Raw genomic sequence first — 24,108 nt, 5'->3', positions numbered from 1 at the left:
ATATCAAATTTGGTAAAAACATTGGAAGTTTCTGCACGTAGGTGGGTATTGAAAATGAATCAAATTGGTCAGACCGGAAGCACTCAGTGGAGCGTAAACTGAGGGCAACTCAGTTTTTTCGGAAATTATTAAAGTTAGAAGGCTGAAACTGTTCACATTTGCTTTACTCTCTAAGTTCAAAAGTGGAACCGATCGGCCATATCCACATAAAGTTACGAGTAATTAGATTTAATTTTTTTTTTCAATTTTTTGAGGTTTAATGCTTATTTAGCGCAGGGCAAACAAGACCGAATGTTTAAAGCTATATTGAGCTCTCCTCAAATGAAGATATGTTATATACCTGAAAATGGCTTAATTTTCAAATAAATATGGTCGATACCGCGATTAATTTTTTCTTAATAATACCAGCGGGTATGGGTATCTAATAAGAGGACTAGGAGAGTAGAATGCGAAAAGCATAGTGATGGATATACGAGACTCGGCCCCCATCGAATATAACTTTCCTACTTGTTTTATATTGATTTCTTCCTTTGCCGAACTAAATTCTTCCCTTTTTTTCGGTTTGTCGTTCAGCAGAAACGCTTGGCTTTATAGCGATTTGTCCTTCTGTATTGAACAGACCTTTTTTTTTCTTTTTTTGGAAAACAATTAAAAAATATCGGGAAATTAAGATAATAATGTCAAAAATGCAGAAATCAATTTTGCTGACATTTAAAGAGAAGAGGTGGGGAAAAGCAGCCCCAGTTTACATTTTCTTATTATCGTTTATTGTATTAAAATTTATTCTAATAAGTATACTTTTTGAAGATAGTGTAGAAAAGAATACTACGAAAAGGAAAGAGATAAGTAAGAAAATTAAATTCGTTTGAGACCGAATCTTTTACACCCATCACCGTTAACAACAAAAAAACACAAAAGAAGTAAACGAAACAAATTCTTAATCATGCTTTATAATATGGAGCGGGTGCAGTAAATTTCTTCTATTTTCACAATAAAAGTTTTTGTCGTAGAGGCATGTGGACGTTGTAGGCGTGTCCTTTGAAACGTTTAGGTCAATTCCAAATTCTTTTGCAAATTTTTAGGCGATATATTCATTTTCGCTAACGGGAAAATGTTTACAACGAATATTACAAAGTTGCGCAAACAGACAGATGAACAGAAGAACTGGCGGACATGTTTAGGTGCATTGAAGAATTGAAACTGGCTAAGAATTTGTATACCATATTGGGGTTTTTGAAGCTTGTTTGGGCGCGCTATAAAGGTATTGAAAAAACAAGTAAATTTTGATACACTATAATATTAGGTAGGTCTGGTCCATTTTTTTCCATTTTTGTTCAAATTTGTGCACATTTATTTGCTATAGTTGATGAGTTAGTGAGCAAAAAGCCAGATTTTCATTCCATTTGAAAAATACAGGTATTCTCAGTTTACGTGGTGCTGTGAGTGTGTCCTCCAAACGATTTGGTCCATTTTTAATACCAATCTGCGGGAAAGAATTTCCACTTGTTTCTGCTAAATTTGAAGTCGATAGTTTGCGTAATTTTTGCGATCAGGAGAATGTTTACAATAGTTATTACATAGACGGACAGACAAGCAATTTTAAATCGATTTAGAATGTGATGCTGCTGAAGCAGCTTTCTTCTGGGCGTTACAAACGTTTTGACGAAATGATTGTACCTCTCATTCTTCGGTGATGAGTATAAGAATAAAAAGCTTTTGGTCGCTTCTGAATGTCTAATAGTACGATATATCTGATAGACAAGAGTGTGTGTTTCTTTGTATACGCAACAGTTTCTAATTCAAATATTTTACATTATTAATTGTTGTAATTATTAATTTTCCCGTTATCCTTTTATTTTTGCGACAATATTTTGATTATTATAGTTAACCTTGAACTGTCGGACATTGAAGCTCATTCTATTTTGGGGATTCTTTTTGAAACATGTAGATGAGCATATATCTACCATGAGAGCGTGGAGAAAATATTATTTCGTTTGTAGCAAGAGCATGCATACGAGCCGCTCTCCCCTTCAACAGCCTGCATTTTTTGTCAATCAATTCAGTTATGTTCGCCAGGTGCAACTTTTTAAAATTTGCGAGATTATAACGCATCATTCAATAAGTCTCCGGTCTAATACATATGCAACGTCATTGCTGACAGGCATTTATGAGATTTTTCGTTCGTGTATTAATCTTCAAGCGATACGTGTCAAAATTGCATGACATTCAGACAGCATTAGTCTACCGATTATCGGGTGGTTTTTGATGACCTACGATCGCCATTACATATTGTCATCTTTCTAATTCTTTGTTTGCTTAAAAAACGATACGATATGTCTTTTGCGTCGAAAACAAAAATAATTTGTCAATGGCTTGCTGATTTTAAGCAAAAGATATCAAAAGGCAAGCCCCATCGATAATTTTGCACGATGAAAATTTGTCCTTGAGAAAGGCCTTTCCGAAGGGAACAACTTTGTGATAATTTTAAGCAAAGTTTGGCGATTGTTTTGGGCGAAATAAAACAACCGTTTTTCATTCGATATGTGACAATAGGTGAACAGTGGACACACATCACTATATTGCAGAGTCAAATCGGCGAAATCTTTCTAAGGCAACCAAGAAAGTGGGATTAGTAAAACAACTGTAGCTAATCAACTAATTAGTTTAAAAGTTGGTACTATCTAAAAACAACACGATTTCGTCAATAGCGGCGATATTTATATGTCATTCTGCCAACTTATTGAGTGACGTATTATATTATTTGCTCATATGTTGCCTTGCCATCCATGAAGATTGGAATCCGAACTTAAATGTAACTGGCCACAACATGCAGAATGGTTTCTACCATCACCTGAGGAGGAGCGGTATATTCATTTTGTCAAAACGTTTACAACGCCCAAAAGGAAGCTTCAGCAACCCCACAAAGTATATATATATTCTTGATCAGTATCAGAAATTTTGAATCGATTAAGCCGTATCTGTCTATCTGTGTAACGTAAAGTTGTTGCACTTATTAGTTTTGGTATTGAAAATGGGCCAGATCGTTCAGAGGACAGGTCTACAGTACTATGTAAAGAAGGAACATCTCTGCTTTTCAAAAGGAATACAAAACTGTTTTTTTGTTCATTACTCATAAATTATATAAAAATTTCAAAGCATTTTGTATGGGTTTCCTGCAGAAAATTGGAAAAAATTGATCAGGTCTACGCATTATTGTAATGTATAAAAATTGGTTTTTTTTTTTTTCAATAACTTTGTAATGCGCAAAAATAAACTTTGAAAACCCCCTAAAGTATTCCTCTTCTACCTCTTAGTTAGTTTCATATTTGGGATACACTTAAACATGTCCGTCTGTCCATCTGTGCAACTATTTATAGTATCTGATCTAAGCTATTTAAACGACACGCCTACAAGATCCACACGCCTATGCGACACAAACTTTTATTTTGAAAATAGGAAAAATTAATCGTGCCCGACTCCATATTATAGAGGGGGAAAAATGTGTTCTTTTACTTTTTTTGTCCTTTTTAGGATAACCCGATGATGGGTATAAAAGATTCGGTCACGACCGAATTATATTGTCTTACTTGTTATCAATAGTTAATGTTCCATATCAATAATCAATTTAAAAGCTTGGACTGAATAATACGGTCTCGATTGATTGACTTAGTTGAAAGTGTTGCTGAGTTTAGGGCGTTTACAGATTTTGCGTTTTCATTTCCTTTTTATTCGCGATATCATTGTTTGAAAATTTTAAATGTTTAATATAAGTTTTAATTGTTTTTTTTTTTTTATTTTTATTTTTGAATCGATCTTCTTCTCTTTTGTCTTCAACAGCTCACAAATGTCGGTATTAACATTAATTCAATATCGTTCAGCACTCTTACCATGGAGTCTGATAAATTCATTTGTGTGCGCGAGAAGGTCAATGATACCGCCCAGGTAGTTATTATTGATATGAATGATACCAGCAATCCGACGAGACGCCCAATATCTGCCGATTCGGCTATAATGAATCCAGCTAGCAAAGTTATTGCTCTCAAAGGTCGGTATTCCATATATATATATATATCTATACCTATATATCTGTTATCACTTTTATCTAATCGTAGTTTCACTTTTTTGTTCTTATAAATTCTTATTTTAGCTCAAAAAACTTTGCAAATTTTCAATATTGAAATGAAATCGAAAATGAAAGCTCATACGATGAGCGAGGACGTTGTCTTTTGGAAATGGATATCCCTGAACACGTTGGCTTTAGTGACAGAAACTTCAGTATATCATTGGTCAATGGAAGGTGATTCAACGCCGGTGAAAATGTTCGATAGACACTCATCATTGAATGGTTGCCAAATTATTAATTACCGCTGCAATCCGAATCAACAATGGTTACTGTTGGTTGGCATTTCAGCTTTACCGAATCGTGTGGCCGGCGCTATGCAATTGTATTCGGTAGAACGTAAAGTATCGCAAGCTATTGAAGGTAAGTAAACGAATGTATACTTCGGGTTTCCTATATATATATTTTTCGACATTAAAGTGAAATTAAAGCTACGACTACTGCACTGCAGATCTGTTAAAACGGATCTATAATAGGAAAGTGAAATTATGGTTGAGTTTAGACGCGATCAGTTTATCTATTTCATTAGTCGGAAACTTTCCTGAATTCTAATGCCAGGAAACAAATCACACTTGCTTTTAATAATTGTGCATAGCAAAGGAGAAGAAACGATTAGAAGATTAAAATATAGATTAAAATGTCCTAAAAATATATTATTATTATTTTAATTTTAGACTAATGAAATGAATGAATAGACTAAAAAAAGACATTAAGCACTAGCAACACAGGCTATCGGCTCTCCTAAAAATATAAAAAAATTATATATCAAATCTAATTATTCCATTTTCCCGTGCCATGACGCATCATCATCATGTTTTGGTCCGTATATTCTAATAACATTAATTAATGCTTTCGATACGAAATTTATTGGAAATTGTTCGATAACCTGCAGCATCTTAGATGCAGGCACTTCTATAACGCCCATTTCGATTTCTATATTTCTATAGTTTTCTTCATAAATTCATACATTTGTTACCTTTTAGGTCACGCCGCTGCCTTTGCTTCGTTCAAAATGGAGGGTAACAAAGAACCGTCGACGCTTTTTTGTTTTGCTGTACGCACTGCTACCGGCGGTAAATTGCATATTATCGAAGTGGGAACATCACCGACCGGTAATATACCGTTTGTAAAGAAATCCGTAGACGTTTTCTTTCCGCCAGAAGCTCAAAGCGATTTCCCGGTTGCTATGCAAGTTTCCTCCAAATATGACACAATTTATTTAATCACCAAATATGGTTACATTCATCTATACGATATGGAAACGGGCACTTGCATTTATATGAATCGCATATCAGCCGATACGATTTTCGTGACCGCTCCCCATGAATCTAGCGGCGGCATAATTGGGGTAAATAGAAAAGGTCAAGTGCTATCGGTAACAGTAGATGAGGAACAAATTATTCCATATATTAATACCGTTCTACAAAATCCCGATTTGGCTTTACGTATGGCAGTACGTAATAATTTATCTGGTGCGGAAGAATTGTTTGTGCGCAAATTCAACAAATTGTTCATGGCCGGTCAATATGCTGAAGCTGCGAAAGTGGCCGCGTTGGCGCCTAAGGGCATTTTGCGTACTCCACAAACTATTCAACGTTTTCAACAAGTGCAGACACCTGCGGGATCTTCGACACCGCCATTGTTACAATACTTTGGCATACTCTTAGATCAGGGTAAATTGAATAAATTCGAAAGTTTGGAATTGTGTCGACCGGTGTTATTGCAAGGTAAGAAGCAGTTATGCGAGAAATGGTTAAAAGAAGAGAAATTGGAATGTAGCGAAGAATTGGGAGATCTGGTAAAAACATCCGATCTTACATTGGCCTTGTCAATTTATTTGAGAGCCAACGTACCGAATAAGGTTATTCAATGCTTTGCGGAGACTGGGCAGTTTCAGAAAATTGTATTATACGCTAAAAAAGTCAACTATACACCAGATTACATATTTTTGTTAAGATCGGTAATGCGTACTAATCCTGAACAGGGAGCCAGTTTTGCTTCAATGCTAGTGGCTGAAGAAGAACCATTAGCGGATATTAATCAAATCGTTGATATTTTCATGGAACATTCCATGGTCCAGCAGTGCACTGCATTCCTTCTAGACGCCCTAAAGCACAATCGCCCGAACGAAGGAGCTCTGCAAACTCGTTTACTCGAAATGAATCTAATTTCAGCTCCCCAAGTTGCTGATGCTATATTAGGTAACGCTATGTTTACTCATTACGATCGCGCTCACATCGCCCAATTATGTGAGAAGGCTGGCTTACTTCAACGTGCTCTCGAACACTATACTGATTTGTATGATATCAAGCGGGCCGTGGTACATACTCATCTCCTGAATGCCGATTGGCTGGTGGGATTCTTTGGTACTTTATCAGTCGAGGATTCTCTAGAATGCTTGAAGGCAATGCTTACGGCAAATATACGTCAGAATTTACAAATTTGTGTACAAATCGCTACCAAATATCACGAACAATTAACTACCAAAGCCTTGATCGATCTCTTCGAGAGTTTTAAGTCATACGAAGGTCTATTCTACTTCTTAGGTTCTATTGTCAACTATTCGCAGGATCCTGAAGTTCACTTCAAGTATATCCAGGCAGCATGTAAAAGCAGCCAAATCAAAGAAGTAGAGCGCATATGTCGCGAATCAAATTGCTACAACCCGGAGAGAGTTAAAAATTTTCTAAAGGAAGCCAAATTAACTGATCAATTGCCCTTGATTATTGTCTGCGATAGATTCGATTTTGTCCATGATTTAGTCTTATATTTGTATCGTAACAATTTGCAAAAATATATTGAGATTTATGTACAAAAAGTTAATCCCTCACGTTTACCGGTGGTTGTGGGTGGTTTACTGGATGTCGATTGCTCGGAGGATATTATTAAGAACTTGATTTTAGTGGTGAAGGGACAATTTTCAACGGATGAGCTGGTTGAGGAAGTGGAAAAACGGAATCGTTTAAAGCTCTTGCTACCATGGTTGGAATCACGTGTCCATGAGGGCTGTATTGAGCCAGCCACTCATAACGCTCTGGCGAAAATTTACATTGACTCGAATAACAATCCAGAACGTTTCCTTAAAGAGAACCAATATTACGATAGTCGTGTTGTAGGTCGTTATTGTGAGAAACGTGATCCACATTTGGCTTGTGTGGCTTATGAAAGAGGTCAGTGCGATCGTGAGCTAATAGCCGTTTGCAATGAAAATTCATTGTTTAAAAGTGAAGCTCGTTACCTGGTAAGAAGACGTGATCCCGAATTATGGGCTGAAGTTCTCTCTGAAGCTAATCCTTACAAACGTCAACTCATTGATCAAGTGGTACAAACCGCCCTATCAGAGACCCAAGATCCCGATGATATCTCAGTAACGGTTAAGGCCTTTATGACTGCTGATTTACCCAACGAGCTTATTGAGTTGTTGGAGAAAATCATTTTAGATTCATCAGTCTTTTCGGATCATCGTAATTTGCAAAATCTTTTGATATTGACAGCCATTAAAGCTGATCGCACAAGGGTAATGGATTATATCAATCGTCTGGACAATTATGATGCCCCTGACATAGCAAATATAGCCATTTCGAACCAATTATATGAAGAGGCTTTTGCAATTTTTAAGAAATTTGACGTCAACACTTCAGCCATACAAGTGCTTATCGAACAAGTCAATAATTTGGAGCGGGCTTATGAATTTGCCGAGCGTTGCAATGAGCCGGCCGTTTGGTCGCAATTGGCTAAAGCACAATTGGAAAAGGGTTTGGTTAAAGAGGCCATCGATTCGTATATTAAGGCCGACGATCCCAGCGCCTATATGGATGTGGTCAGTGTTGCTTCCCAAGCCGATTCTTGGGAGGATTTAGTGCGTTATCTACAAATGGCTCGCAAGAAGGCTCGTGAGTCTTATATTGAAAGTGAATTAATTTATGCCTATGCTCGGACTGGTCGTTTAGCTGATCTCGAAGAATTTATTTCTGGTCCTAATCATGCAGACATACAAAAAATTGGAGATCGTTGCTTCAACGATGGCATGTACGATGCCGCTAAATTGTTATACAATAATGTTAGCAACTTTGCCCGTTTGGCCATTACGTTGGTGTATTTGAAAGAATTCCAAGGTGCTGTAGATTCGGCTCGGAAAGCTAATTCGACTCGCACTTGGAAGGAGGTGTGTTTTGCCTGTGTCGATGCCGAGGAATTTCGTTTGGCTCAGATGTGCGGTTTACACATTGTGGTGCATGCCGATGAATTGGAAGATCTGATCAACTATTATCAGGATCGCGGCTATTTTGAAGAGCTCATTGCTTTACTAGAATCCGCTTTAGGCTTGGAACGCGCTCACATGGGCATGTTTACTGAACTGGCCATTCTTTATTCGAAATTCAAGCCTTCTAAAATGCGGGAGCACCTTGAGCTGTTTTGGTCCCGTGTCAATATACCGAAGGTGTTGCGAGCTGCCGAATCAGCTCATCTCTGGTCAGAGTTGGTGTTCCTTTATGATAAGTACGAGGAGTACGATAACGCTGTACTGGCTATGATGGCTCATCCCACCGAAGCCTGGCGTGAGGGTCACTTCAAAGATATTATCACAAAGGTCGCCAACATTGAACTCTACTACAAAGCGATACAATTCTATTTAGATTATAAGCCCTTGTTGCTCAACGATATCTTATTAGTACTAGCACCGCGCATGGATCACACTCGAGCTGTCGGCTTCTTTGCAAAAACAGGTCATTTGGCATTAGTTAAACCATATTTACGATCCGTGCAATCACTGAATAATAAAGCCATTAATGAAGCTCTGAATGGTTTGTTAATTGAAGAAGAAGATTATCAAGGATTACGCAATTCTATAGATGGCTTTGATAATTTCGATACTATTGCCTTGGCACAGAAATTGGAGAAACATGAATTAACTGAATTTCGGCGGATTGCTGCCTATTTGTATAAAGGTAAGTCGATAAACGAAAGCAGAGCGAGAGCAGTGCTAATAGCTTTCATTTTGTTAATTGATTCGCTAGGCAACAATCGTTGGAAGCAAAGTGTGGAGCTATGCAAAAAAGATCGCTTATATAAAGATGCAATGGAATATGCCGCCGAATCTGGTAAACAAGAGATTGCCGAAGAGTTGTTGGCATGGTTTTTGGAGCGTAATGCCTACGATTGCTTTGCCGCTTGTTTATTTCAGGTAAGTAAAAGGAAAAACAATATATTTTTGGGATAGTGGAAAATAAGCGAAGGCAAATTCTCGCACCTTTAATGATGAAGCTATCTATTATTTTAAAATTTGTAAGTCTTCATACTCAATTTAAGAGCAGCATAATAAAAACTGTAACTCGGTCGAATATTAAATGCATTCTTAAAACGAGAAAGTGAGGCAAAGATTTCTTCACGAAGAAATCGTGATACGTACGTACGTGACGTACTACAATTCGATCTTTGCAGCCATTATATATGAATATATAAATCGGGGGGTGAATTTGATTGCGAGAGATAATTTCATTTATATTTCTAATTTTCCATTTCAGTGCTACGATTTGTTGCGACCTGATGTTATATTGGAATTGGCTTGGAAACACAATATTATGGACTTTGCCATGCCTTATATGATACAAGTAGGTTAATGTGATTATTTCATTCATTCATTCATTTGCTGAATATTTTATATGAATTTGCAGGTTATACGCGAATACACCAGCAAAGTGGATAAACTTGAACAGAATGAAGCCAGACGGGAGAAAGAAGATGAAACGGTCGAACATAAGAATATTATAACCATGGAACCACAGCTTATGATAACAGCGGGGCCTGCCATGGGTATACCGCCACAGTATGCTCAAAATTATGCGGCTGCAGCCGCTGCTGCTGCAGCAGCTTCCGCAACACCCGTTTATGCGCCAAATATAACCGCCGCCTATCCTGGTTACGGCACTATGTAGGCTTCGTTCAAAACTGTTTCTTTACAACTACTCTACTACTTCTAAGATAATGATAATAAGAATTTCAACAACAAAAATCAACAATAGCAACAACAACAACAACAACAACTACAACTAATACAATTTCCACAATTATTTAAATTTTTTCTGTTTAATGTTTGAATTTTTTTTTTAAATTGAACACGAAAAACGATTCTTATTTATTTAAATTGTTCATTAGAAGTAATTATTTACGCGCAGCAGTATCGAAGAAGAATCGCGGGAATAATTCTTTTCATATATGTTTTTCTTTCTTTATTGTTTTCTTCTATTTCTTTTTTTTTTTTTTTTCTAAAGATAAATGATCATGTCATTTTTTTTTTGTTTATTTCGTATGTATTTTCTATCTTTAAACAATTAATTAATTTAACTAATATTATGAATTCTTTACACACACACACACACACACATACACACACACACACACATACGCATACATATGCAAATATATATATATTAATAATATTAAACTGTAATGAAAAAAAAAACAACGTTTTTAATAACATCCAACTCAACAAAAATAACAGCAACAACAACAACAACAACAACTAAAAGCCACAACTGAGGTTTTTTTGTGACGGCGTGGACGTCTGTTGTTTTTAACACAATTGTGGCCATGAAATTTTCTATGTTTGGGTTCAGATATACAGGTCTTTGTGTAGAGCCGTAAATATAGCGTAATTTTTCTTTTATATTTATAAATTAATTTATATTTATTTTTTCTCTTCTTTTTCACCATTAACACTTACCCGTTGGGCTCCACCCGTTGGGCACTCGGTCCAACAGAATCATCAACAACACACTATTAATTAGTCATTTAAAGGATTCTTGTATATAATACTTAAACTCACTTTCATTTCCATTTTACTTCATTTTACTTTTTATTTAACATTTCAATGTTTTCAATGTTAATAATAATAATAACCTTGCTAGCGGGCTTACGTACATACATACGTGCATACATGCGTCCCCGAAACATTAATGATGAAATTATCTTCTATAACCGTTTATTTCCTTTGAAGCACAAAACTTTACCTATTGGACTTGTAAAACACAAAAATAAGCTTAGCGGGGAGACCTCATTATTGAGTATAGAGGTCACATTAGTCATAATGAGATCGATTTGATTTGATCTCGTGTCCGCCAATCTATGTCGTACGTTCAGATGAAACCTGAAATTATTTTATGAATAACAAAATGTTATTTTGAAAAGTATCTGTTAACTGACATCTTCTGACCGCTTCTCTTTCTTGGCAATCTCCCCCTTTACCTATTGAGTATAATTCTCTATAAATGTGGTCTTCATATTGGGTTTGCGTCAATCCGACGGCCGATTGTGATATTGTGACCTGCTGTTTAAATAAGCGCAGTGTCTCGATGTACATATAGGTGGCGTGTTAAAAAAAAAATAGTGACTTCATTCTTAACGAAAAATATTTATTCATCAATATCTATTTTATTGCCTTTAAAGTAATCTCCCTTAGATATAAAACACTTGGGCCGGCGTTATTTTTTCAATCCTCGAAGCATTGGTGATAGGCGCTTTTTGGTATCGCCTTGACCTCTTCCAGCGATGCAGTCTTTGTGTCCTTAATCATGGCACAATTCCGTTCTTCCATGCGTCTTTTCAATTTTGGCAGCAGGAAAAAGTCACAAGGTGGCCAAGTCCGGTGAATACGATGGCTGAGGTACGTTTACGATCTGGTTTTTGGCTAAAAAATTGCAAACAAGTAATGGCGTAAGGGCCGGCGTGGTGTTATCGTGAGTGTTTATTACGCCATTCCGGGCATTTCTTTCGCATTGCTTCTTGCAAACAGCGCATAACTGCAAGGTACTATTCCTTCCTTACTGACCGCACGACCATTTACCGTAACAGCTCTTTTAACTCCTTCAATGCTTTCATCGTCATTAACATTTTCTCGGCCTTGTGTGCAGAGCTGGTACCACTTGCAAACCTTTTTTTTTTTTTTTTTGCTTAAAGTAGACTCATCAAATGCTACAGCTAACATTTTAAGTAAGATGGAGCTCTTAATTTTACTTTTCGCAAAAAACTTAATACACGGCCTTTGATCCGTTTTCCTCGATAGCGATAAAAATAAAATCCAAAAGCCAACACGTCTATTATCTGCCAGAAACGAATTAAAAATGCACAATGGCTGATAATGTCAACATATGTGTATCAACATAACAAAAAAAATAAAAAATTCGAAAATCGAATGCACGTAGTCTACGAAGTTTAAAAAGTCATCTATTTTTTCATGCACGTCGCGTACATTTACTCACTTTATTAGAACTTCTTTAAAAAAAACCTTTAGGTAATATTAAAAGCTTTCAAAAGTTTTGACCGACTTAAAAGCAATTTTTATTGTCGGTCTGCTAGCTATTGGAATTTTCACAAAAAAAATATAAATTGAAGACAATATAGTGGGATACGGCCCGTTGGTAAATATCCCACACTACAGTCAATATCGTTATTAAATGTCTCTTTTTTTGAGTGGTCATTAAACTGGGAAGTGGTCGAAAAAGTGCTCCTATCCGAACCTTATTCAAGACCGTTTGTTTAGGTTGAACAAAAGTACACGACAAGGCCGGACATGCGGATTTAAAAAAAGGTGGGTCTGATTCCAGGCCTTTTCGATGTTTCATACATCCGCACAATTTTAATATACCCTCCTTATAGTCCGTCCCAGTGGCGCAGGGTATAATAATAAAAAAAAAAAATTAAATTATAATTTGCCTTGATTTTGACAAATGAAAGTTTAAAAACTAAAAGTTTTAAAATATTTTTTCTAATAATTTATGTTTTCCGACTTGTTGTTAATCAAAATTTTATCGCATCTTTAAGTAGATATTCGAAATAAAAGCAAATTTTGATTGGTTAACAAACAGGCGCGCTGAACATAAATCAGAGGAAGTGGACAATTTTCTCTTATACTGTTCCCTACGATATCGATGAGTTCCTTCTTTCTTTTGCGGGTGCTTTAGCAAACAATTGTGAATTAATATGTATTTCTCATAACATTTAATACTTTTCTTAACTCAAATTTATTAATTATTTCACTTTAATAATATTCTACATTTTTACATTCACCTAAACATTCGTTTTTCAAAACAAAAATTATTCTTAACGCTTAACTCTCCTTTAATTTTTTCATCATAACCTCACTTTACTCTTTCTCTTAATTCTTTTAAAGACACCATCTACACGTATTTTCTATTACTGCATCGTCTCTTGTAAGATTGTTTATTAGTCGTATAAGTAAAAAAGAAAGTCACTTGTTATTAATAATTTTTTAAATATGATTTTTTATTATTCAAAATTTTTAAAAGATTTTTTTTACATTTCACTTAAATTTTTTTTTTCTGTTTGGGAAACATTTAGCAATGCGTATCAAAGATCTTACAAAGTATATACAGCTTCTTGATGAGTATGCAATTTTAAAATTTAGATTTATATGATTATTCATAGCCGCGAAACGCGAAACAGAACGATGACACTTCGTATGTCAATTATGAAAATGCGAAAGATTAGCCAGTAAACAAGTTGCAAATTATAGTCTATAAAAGATATTCATGGTAGCATCTTCTAATATTGATATCGTTCGACTAGCTGATCCGCCTCGGCCAATTAACGATGGAACTACCGCGCGCGTCAATTTGGCATTAAAAAAAAAAGTGGTTATGCTGGCGACTTTTTGTGTACATCCTACTACTTTTTTCTTACACAATAGATACGATCCTTAGGAAACCGTTCAAAAAAAAAAAATTATGGCAAATTTGAGGTTATGTTGCGCAACCGTGCAAAAAAAATAATATCGGAACTCATATTACACAATTGCTTTTTTTACAGGGTAGATTCGTCCCTTAGAAATCCGTGCAATAAAAATCACGTAAAAAAATGCACAACACTTGTTCCACAACTTTAAAACTTCGTGTAAGATGAAAAATTCCACGTATTTTCCCAGAGAGACCATAAAAAACTAATAATGTAATCCATATTACATTTTATAAAACGAAAACAAAAAAAAATTTATTTTCATTACAATAATGATTTAAAATTAATGCAGAAATTTAAATTTAGAAAAAAAAAATATTGGGATTCGTGCCAGAATAAAAAATTTGTGCAACAAATTCTCTTTATTTTTATTGGTGAACTGTGTTATTTCAAAGTATCAAATGAAAAGAAACACCGTGTAAGAAAAGTATTAAATATATTGATAAGCGATTTTTCGAGATGTGATGACACATGTGTGTACCTATCTTTAGCAAAATGGGTGTATACTGTTTTCAAACCGGACAGGCAGGTGATGATAATTGTAATGAATATCTGCTGTCTAGTAGTTTTTCCGAAGTACTTTCCAAAATACATTTTTTTCAAACGATCTTTTTTTACCCGCTTCACCAATAAGAACAAATACACATGAATTTTTTATTCTGATGCGAATCTAAAAAAGACAAATTTTTGTTTAATTTTTATTTTGATTTTATTGGCGACTTGGTATACTATGGGGTATATCCGAGTCTTATGATCACTTCTGTCTTTATATCGTTGTACTTCAACTTGAACAGAGTATTGCATTATTCAGTTAATAATTTCACTTGCGGACTGAATTTTCATTTTCATACACTAATTATAATCTTCTTTTTTTTTTTTTCTGTAAGAAAAATTGACTATTTTTTTGGAAAATATTTAAATTTTTTTTGCACTTTACACGTCACTTTGAAGTTAATTAATTTTTTTACACGACTGCCCGGTCCGATTTCAACTTTCTCTCGATCTTCATTTTTGTGATTGCGAGGATTTTACAAAAATTATGGATTGGTCAAATTGGCTCATTTTTATAGAAGTAAGGTATATATATATATATATATATATATATATACATATATGGAACTTCGGTAGTTTTGGCAGTGTTAACATAATATTTTGTTAATACCATCTATTACGTTTTGGATGAGGATTAATATTTATTTTTTAAATATTTATTTGTAACTGAAAGAAGTTTGCTGACGAGACCGTAGCCGTTTAATTTGCTTTCTTCGCTTAAATTTCGCTTACAACCAATTCGGACATGCCGTCTAAAAGAAGGACTTTAATCTCATAATAAATCTGCGTTTATTTGATTGCAAGATCTCGGTGTATAATATTTCAAGATAAACTCGCTCTCGTTCTAATCGGGAACGGGTTAATTTTCCTGCCTAATTGAATGTCATAATTGGAAAGGCAAATTCGATCCTTGAGTGATGTAGGTATAATCTACCATTCAAAAGGCAAGCAACCAAGATACGACATCAAAATATTCAAGCGAACTAAATGTTGTGCTGATTAGAGCAGGAATTATAGTCTTTTATTTATTTGTTGATTGATACCGAAGATTGAGAAGGAATATTACGACTTTAGTTTGCGGCTAAAGGAGAAGATCACCATTTTTTTTGTAATCTTTTGTTTTTCAATTTATTTTCATTTCTTAAAATCAAAATTATGGCGCCTTTTTGTTAACACCAATTATATAGTGTTTTGTTTTTTTTTTTGCCAAAATTTCAATCTCTAGTTTCAAATGGCGACTTTGTAGAAATTGCTTTTGTTTGAGAAGTGACTTTTTTTTTGGTTGACTTAATATCCCATGCATTTAATAAAACTTGAACTAATAGTTTGTTTTTTTTTTTTTTTTTTTTTATATAAAAAAAATTTTGGTTAAACAAAAAAAATTTTTGGCAAAAAAAAGAAAATTAACGATTTAAATGGGAAAAAAACAACATCAGGCCGAAAGGACACCAACTAATAATTAAACTTGCAACCAAAATTAATATAATATAATAATTAAGAATAATTTGCTGCTGTTTAAATAAAATGAAATAAATAAAAATTAAATATGAAAGGAAAAAATTTAACATTTTTAAATAAGTTATATATATATATATATATAAATAAATAGCCCTCCACTTCCATCTCCTCCCCTTCCCTCTCCAATCCCACCATCTCTACTCCCGTATTATCCTTACCTATATATTCATATAAAAAAAAAAAAAAAAAAAAAAAAAATAAATTTAAAAGTAACATATTTTTTCTTTATAATAAATGAATACTTGAAGAAATTTAATTCGGAAAAATTTCTGAACAAAAATTTATTCATTTTTTTTCGGACAGTAAAGAAAAAATCACATACTTTTTTTTAATTACACTAAACAAAAAAAAAATAATAAAACGTAAATTCTATATGAAAGCAAATAATTCAAAATTAAAATACAAAAATAAAATATAAATATATGTATTTATATACAGATACATATATAATAGATATATACATATAAATATACGTACATTACCTAACAAAAATAAAGAATTATGAATAAAACTTTAAAAAAAATAAAAAAAATAAAATTCTATAAATTTTATTATAAACATGGAAAAGTTGAAATATTGCAAAAATTTAAAAAAAAGAAACACAAATGTATTTACCCGAATTTAAAACTACAGAATATACAAATCATATTTAAAATAAAAAAAATTTATAATTTTAAAAAATTTACTTTTTTATCAGAGTGTATTAAAAAAACATTTTCTTTTTTTTTTTTATAAGTACATTCCGTAATAATACTTTTTTTTTTGGCTTTTTGATGTTTTTTTAAAACTTTTCGTAATTTTCTTTAAAACATTTAAGCATTACTTTTTGAACCTTGCTCTATGTAGAGGACAATCTTTTTTTTCGATTTACATATATGTTATAGTTAATTTAGTTTAATACTTTATGCAGGGTGTCTCAAAATGTATGCAAGATTCGAATTAAATGGAAAGCAGTTATTTTTTTTTCATTGAAAAGTTTTTATTGAATCATAATACATAGGATTAGGTTGTGCGTGGACAATGAGCTCGACGACTTTGCTGGCACATACGCAGCTGGTCGAGTCTCCTCCTCAAAGCCTAGGCGGTTGTAGGTTTGTTGATATAGATCGCTTCGCAGTTGACGAAGTTAAATCGACGACCGTCTGCGACTGTCAAACTTTCATTATTTTTGAAAAAATATTGGACCATGAAATCACATTGCTCCTTCGCATAACGCTCCACTTTTACTAATTCTAAGCTGCCAGCTGTCGCTGTTTTCTTCTTTTTTTTTTTGAGTTGTGAAGAGTTTACCGCACAAAAAGGGGCAAACTGAAATCTGTGGGTAAATTTTAGAACACACTATATATTCTGTTAGAGAAATAAATTTTTGTTTTTCTTATTTTATGCCCCTCGCTCACCTATGATTGCTTTTTCCATTTCCATTACTTATGTTTACTAAAAAAGGAAGCATGCGGTTGATCTTTGAAGGTACATGTTTTAAAATTATTTCAATAATTGTATTTGTAAATAGGTAAAAGCCCTATGGTGACTCACACTTCACCGTTAAATCCAATACACTCCAATGCCTATTGTAGTTATTCATATAATGTCTTTTTAAAATAAAGTTTTTTATGGGACGTGATCAAAAAGGTATTGCGATTTGAAACATTTTCAATAGTGTTCGTCCTTGGACGAAAACAGAGGGACAAGCTTAGTTCCATTTAGTGTAATAACATCTGAGTCAATCTCAAATCCATGTGCGTATTGCATACAGATGTACTAACTTAATATATCCTGTGTAGGGTATAAGTGGCTGACAGTCACATCCTGATGTGAACGAGAACGTGGCGAAGTTGGACTTAAGGCAACAATTATTTGTAAAGCATGAAATAATTTTTAAAAATAAAAAAAAAGCAGACCTAATAGTCAGTTGCTAGTGTTCATCCCACTTTAAGTCCTAGAATTTATTCTTTTGGACTACATTATAATAATAAGAATAAAAATAAATCGTTTAGTTATTATACCCTACACCGTTCGTACTACTATATATTGACTTTATTGAATTTTGTGCGGATGCATGCAATACCCAGAAGAAATTGAAGTAGACCTACTTATTATTATATTGATTCAGATTCAGAATCGCTTTCTTAATTTGTTTGTCAATCTGTCCGTTTTGTTTTCGTGTGTTCTTTCCGCAAAGTTTTCGCCCATGGACGAACACTATTGAAAATAATTCGGATAGGATCAATACACTACAGTGTAGGGTATTTAATCTTGAACCTTGAAAAAAATTTTCCAAATTTTTCATAATTTTTCGAAATTTTTGCAATTTTGTTGTTTTCTAGTAATACCACAGTTATCCTCCCGTTTACCTCACACTCAGAAGTATGCATCGGAGACTCCAAGAAGTGTAGTTAGTTGTTCTCGATCCCCATGAAACTATGAGCTGTTTAGCAATGGCAAGTACCAGAACGAAGGATCAAAAAAAATTTACCCTAAAATCTTGCTTACCGTAGCGAATTAAAAAATTGCTGAAATCTTTGCAAGATTCTTCAATTGAGCTATCCAGGATGATTTACAAATTCCATCCATGACGACCCAAAAAATATTCGATGCATAAAATTATCTTGATCGAGCAAATAATGAGAAATATTAGCTGGCGGCGATGGATATGAAAAATGTACACCTAGACGAATATAATTTAATTTTTTCCTTTTTGGTTATCTTCAATTATTTTTTATTAAATCGCATTTATATATGTACATATATATAGTTTTAATATATAATCTCTACTCTTAAACATCAATTGATTCCTTCCGCTACACATAAAAAGTAAGCAGGGTTTTTGAACGTCATTATACCGTATGTCCTCAGGTGTATGAAAATTTTTAACAAAAAGTGAGGTTAGAATGGAATTTCTCATATTATTTTCGGAAAATTATTATAATTAAGCATCTGACATAAAAATCTATGAGTATATTCTAAATGCTCTCTTTAATTATTATTATTATTATTATTATTATTATGTTTATTGACATCAAGTGTTATTCGTTATTATTAAAAGGAAATCCGAGAAATGAATGTATTTAAATTTAGATCATATGCAGCCAAAGATCTTTAGGCACTAAATGAAATGAATTTTATATGGAACATATATAAAATTCAACATTTATTCCTTTAAGGTCGTAAATATAAGCAAATTGATTTTTTTTTATTAATTCTAAATTTACTCATCTAAAAAAAAAGAAAAAAAAATAAATAAATAAAACATAAAAAAACACTATTTAATAAAATGTGTTTTTGACCTCGAAAACTATGAAAAATTATTACAACTATCGATATATACATAATATCATAATGTAACCGCTATTACGCAAGACGGTAAATGATAAGATAATATACATTCGTATATATATATATATATATATATATATATATGAATATATATATATATATAACAGCAAGGCAGAAATAAAAAAAAATATATAAAAACAATATTAAATTTAAAATATGTATAATTCATAATTAAAAAAAAAAAAATACAAGAATATGATCGGAAGTTTTACTACTAAAGCAAAAAGTAACTTAAGCTGTTATATATCAGGTTATATTTACATATTATTATTATTATTATTATTATTATTATCATTATTTTTCTCTCATTCGTATAAATTAGATGAGATTGTTTATCTTCTAATGCAATTATTTTAAAATTTAACTAAATTAATAAAGTCAATAGTCTTGTACTTTTCCAAAAGGTGTAGGGTATTTACTACTCGATATTAAAAATACATATATAGAGAAAACGATTTAATGTCCATCAATTTAGGTCTTTAACTAAATTTTTATTTTTCGTTTTGCTTCCAATTTCCCTCCAGTAAGAACAAAAAATATATAGGTATAAATAGAGCCGAGGTAGATAAGAATCGCGACTACCAAGTAAGTGCATAGTGGATTCAAATATCAGTGCGGTTAAAGCGTAATTGATCGTAGCTGAAAGATATAACGCTTGCATGTATGTAGCAGCCAGAAGGACTCGAGAAAGATGACCGAGGTTGATTTAAACCGATCGATTCAGGATCGCTTTCTGAATCAATTTAAGCTTGTTTGCACGTCTCGTCTTCAACCCAGAGGTCACTGACGTGTTTTTGAACATGTTGCCGATCGCACCACTTTTTCGATGATACCCCGCATATAGCGTCTTTTTTTGAATATGTAGTAACCGAAGTGGTGCGCTGTGTCCCTCTACGATGTTTTTACTTTCTTTTAAAAGAGTGTTAATGTTGAACTCTCTTCTAAAACAAATGGTAACAAAATCAAATAAATGGAAAATGTTACAAGTTTGTAAAGATATTTGAAAGAATATATATTCAGAAATTACTATCCGACAGCCATCTTACAAAAGAATCCATGTTTTATTGAAAGTTGTAAACACTCTACTCGTTACAGCGGATTCATAATCCATAGCTATTAAGTTTAGCGTAAACCATGCACCTACCCCTCAGTTATCTTCTAAATCGAAAAAAACATGGGATGTTGAAAGGCCTAAGTAAACTGGTAAGTAAATCCTGCAATCATAATGATGGCACTATATGAACGAGGAATCGGTTTAAGGCTCTCCTTATCGAGCTATCAAGCTATTACGAAACCAAAAAACTCTACAATCACTTCTAGTACTCCAATGCCTCCGGAACGAGTCGCGAGTTAGTCTTCTCGTTCCTTGCATTTACAACGGACTATTTCTGATATCATGGCTATGTATGTATAACAAAATAATTCAAAGAAGATGAAGAAACGTAAGTAAAGAAACAAGTGATATATAAAGTTTGAGGAATGATTGCTTAGTTAAGGATATGATTGCTTAGTTAACTTGTCTAGTTCTTGTCTTTTCAATGGCTAGCAAACGTTCATAGTTTCCATATAAAATTTGCCTTTGTATGTGCTGCCCAAGCAGGCATCGTATATCACATTAGCAGAATACTTTTCGAATCGAATTTTTTCTATGCCCGTTGCGATATCACCATATTAATATGGCTTCTCGCATGGTCCCATGGGTTCCCTTGTGGGCTAAACAGCCGGCCTTTTGATTGCCTTCAAAACCCGAATGTTCAGTTACCCATATTAGGTGTACCTCACTGTGATTGCTCATCCTAGATGTCAACCTCTCTCTGCTCTTTCGCCGTCATTCAGGCGGCTTGGCTGTCGGAAGGAATGCAGCTTAGCTCCCGACCTGCATTGCTTTCTTACGCATTCGGAGACTTAAGCTGAAAATGCATAAACTTCCACTTGAAAATTATTAGTAGAATGCATCCCAGTAGTATCGCCTTTTAAATTTTAGACGCAGGCGCCAGCCCAAGATTTGCCATTTCCTAATTGCATGCTTCCAATCTAGTCTATAAAGTTTGACTGTCTCAACTAGATTTTGCTGGTTAGTTCATAAAGTTCTTCAGTACCTCAGGACGGCCACTAAGATTTCCCCGTTTTAGTTTGTTGATGTTCGGCAGTGCGAGTGCGTTCAACAAGCCTCTTTTTTCCTAGCTATAGAGCTATAGAGAAAAATATTACACCAGGCAGCAGATTTCGTCGCCCCGACCGTGCTAATGCAAGCGGATTTTGTTTATTTCCATGGCCGTCGTTTTTTGCTTTACCTTAACTGTATACGTAGACATACGAAGGATATTACAAGGACGGACAGCCACATTGACATGCTTCAGTCAATGCAGAATTTGATCCTGAGCAAGGTATAATTTGTGGGATCTCTGATGTTCCCTTCTGAACGTTGCAACGTTCCCTTGTCAAAATAAATATATATCTCTCCGCCTTCGATGATAATAGATATAAAAATGTGTAACTAGCAAAGCTTAGCTAAAGCTATATAATATATATTTTAACACACGACGTCATGTGGTGTGGAACATATACACTTCAAATCAAGTTCATACGTGCAGAGCATTGAAAGGAGTTGAAGTCAAGATTTTATTTTGAAGGTATTTTTTTGTTTTTTTATTATTATTAAACTTAGCAACCGGTAGAATTTATTATCAATTAAATACTAGTCTCTATGGAAATTTTTCAATGTGATACGGATGTGAGAAAAAATATTTATTTTTTTTTGAAAGCTTTCAATCAATTCTACTGAATCGAGATAGAAAAATACTGCGAAATTTTAATTATATTTTAAAAGGAAATTTTGTTTTTTTTTTTAAACCAAGCAAAAAAAATCCTAAAAGAAAATGCCACGCATAAAGCCTACGACAAAGATTGATGTTATCGGTAATTTGGATTTAAATCCAGAAAAAGCTGTCGGCGATTATATCGAATCGAAACAGCAGGATACATATTTTGTGTAAGTTAACTTACAATTATAACAAAATACGATAAAGAGATGAGAAATTTTTTTTCATTTTTGTTTTTTTTTTTTGTTTTTTTTTTTGATGGATGATGATTAGAAAACCACCTAATTGGGATTCGGCTGGTGACTCAGTTGAATTACTTTATATACGAAATGAACGTGAGCATGCGGCTATGCTGCGTTTGCAGACGGAAATGTTGGAGAATTCAAAAAAGCAGCAAGCCAGCAATGCGAAGCGCATACGCAAACTTTACAAGATTCATAGCAAATTGCGTAAGCGATTCATCGAAGTCAATAGTTTCATTAAGGATTGCGTCGACAAGAAACGTATCGCGGAGAAAAAGGTCGCCGAGGAGACGGCTCAACATGAAATGTTAAGATCTGTCATAACGAAATATACGCGGAGTATTGAGGAGTTGTGTAAGTGCGACGTCTCTTAACGCAAAATAATAATTTAATAATTTAATTTTAATTTATTGGTAAATTATCCTCATCTAAGCGAAATTTCGTGAAGAGTTGAAGGCTACCGTTAAAGAGTTTGAACCTTATGAAAAGGTATTACAGGAAGTAGTAGAAAAATCGGATATTTTTCAATCAGTCAAAGACTGTATGGATCGTTGCGATGCGTTGAGTGAGTAAAATGTATGAAAACGAAAAGAGGCAAAGTTGTGATTAAGAAATTCGATTTAGTGTTGGCTCAGGTGGAAATTTCCGCATTAGAGCAAAGGAAAATCCAAGAAATCGAGGAGATGCGTAAACGTATGGTTAAGGTGACGAATGAAGCTGCTCTTACAGTACTGGGTCTTAAAAATGACTTGGCAGAATTGGAACGTTCCTATAATCAGGCCAGAGCTGAATGTTCAAAATGGGAAAAGATTTTGGCTAATGCCAAAAATACTGTAGCCTTACATGACCTCGATAAAGATCGCGCCCTGGATGGCATACATTACATGTACCGTTTGTTATGTAAAAGGAGAAGTATGCACATGATGTCACATATATGTTACGCCTTTGTTTCATTTCTTGCTTTTTTTTATTATTTTTTTTTTTTATTCATTTTCTTTCATTCAGATCGCGAGCCAATCTTCTATCGGGTTGATGTGGAAAATCAACTCGATTATATCAAGAGCGAGATTGAATTGCTGATTGAAGTACATAAAGAGTACATGAAGCGCAACGCGAGAAACAAGAAATCAGAATATTCTTCTGAGAAAGATATGGTCAAATGTTAAGTTGACTTCGCAAACTGAAAAAAATCTTGTATTTTTTTTTTTTTCGACATGATTTTATATTTTTGCAAATTGGCGACCGGGTTGTTTTAGACAAACTGAAAAAAATCATCTATCTGGCTTGAGTCTCACACTCGCGCTATATGTTTTGAAAAAAAATCAAATTAAATAACATCTATATTAATATATATGTGTGCAGTTTTTTTCAAGGCAGTAAACCATTGCCAGATATTTGCTTTGAGTGTTTCGAAATAATTTCGAATTGATTGCACTTGGGTTTACGTACAATATGAAACGAGTGGGAAGCCCGAATTCAAGTTTGATTACGTTGGCATTTTTATATCCTAAGCGCCTTGCGCTTTGCAAGGCCTTTGCCTCACTCTTCCTATAAGCTTTACTCATCACCGCCTTTTCCGCATGCGCATTGGCGGAAATCCCCTGATTGGCTGCTCATACAAAAAGAAAAAGGAAAAAGAAAGAAAAGGGTATATTAAGTTTGTGCAGACGTATGTAACATCCACCTTTTATCATACCAATCGATTCAGAATTATTTTCTAAATCGAACAAACAGCAAAGCTTTTCTGTCCGTCTGCCCGTCTCATGTCGCT

At 33.9% G+C, this 24,108-nt stretch overlaps 2 protein-coding genes across 2 annotated transcripts in view; both read left to right on the top strand.

Moving 5' to 3' along the window:
• The window catches only part of LOC119645191 (clathrin heavy chain), an 18,807-nt gene extending 8,629 nt beyond the window's left edge, over positions 1–10,178 (top strand). The window contains exons 3-8 of the mRNA XM_038045185.1: positions 3,838–4,045; positions 4,148–4,483; positions 5,104–9,069; positions 9,139–9,305; positions 9,646–9,732; positions 9,796–10,178. Of these exons, the coding sequence (XP_037901113.1) occupies positions 3,838–4,045; positions 4,148–4,483; positions 5,104–9,069; positions 9,139–9,305; positions 9,646–9,732; positions 9,796–10,056 (5,025 nt within the window). The 3' untranslated portion in view covers positions 10,057–10,178. The remainder of the gene's footprint in view (positions 1–3,837; positions 4,046–4,147; positions 4,484–5,103; positions 9,070–9,138; positions 9,306–9,645; positions 9,733–9,795) is intronic.
• Positions 10,179–22,152: 11,974 nt separating this feature from the next.
• Positions 22,153–23,568, top strand: LOC119642730 (coiled-coil domain-containing protein 42 like-2-like). Its single transcript, XM_038042001.1, has 5 exons — positions 22,153–22,265; positions 22,369–22,691; positions 22,771–22,902; positions 22,962–23,249; positions 23,343–23,568. The coding sequence occupies exons 1-5, from the start codon at positions 22,153–22,155 to the stop codon at positions 23,501–23,503; spliced, it is 1,017 nt and encodes a 338-aa protein (XP_037897929.1). The 3' UTR covers positions 23,504–23,568.
• The last annotated feature ends 540 nt before the right edge of the window (positions 23,569–24,108 follow it).

Source organism: Glossina fuscipes, unplaced genomic scaffold, assembly GCF_014805625.2.
Source record: "Glossina fuscipes isolate IAEA_lab_2018 unplaced genomic scaffold, Yale_Gfus_2 0, whole genome shotgun sequence".
Lineage (NCBI taxonomy): Eukaryota > Metazoa > Arthropoda > Insecta > Diptera > Glossinidae > Glossina > Glossina fuscipes.
This window is presented reverse-complemented; position numbering and strand designations above follow the sequence as displayed.

Excerpts from the sequence above, each read along its gene's own strand:
- LOC119642730 (XM_038042001.1), top strand. The coding sequence starts at position 22,153 with ATGCCACGCATAAAGCCTACGACAAAGATTGATGTTATCGGTAATTTG. Across the intron at positions 22,692-22,770 it reads GCGGAGTATTGAGGAGTTGT|CGAAATTTCGTGAAGAGTTG; the intron begins GTAAGTGCGACG and ends TCCTCATCTAAG. Across the intron at positions 22,903-22,961 it reads GGATCGTTGCGATGCGTTGA|TGTTGGCTCAGGTGGAAATT; the intron begins GTGAGTAAAATG and ends AATTCGATTTAG.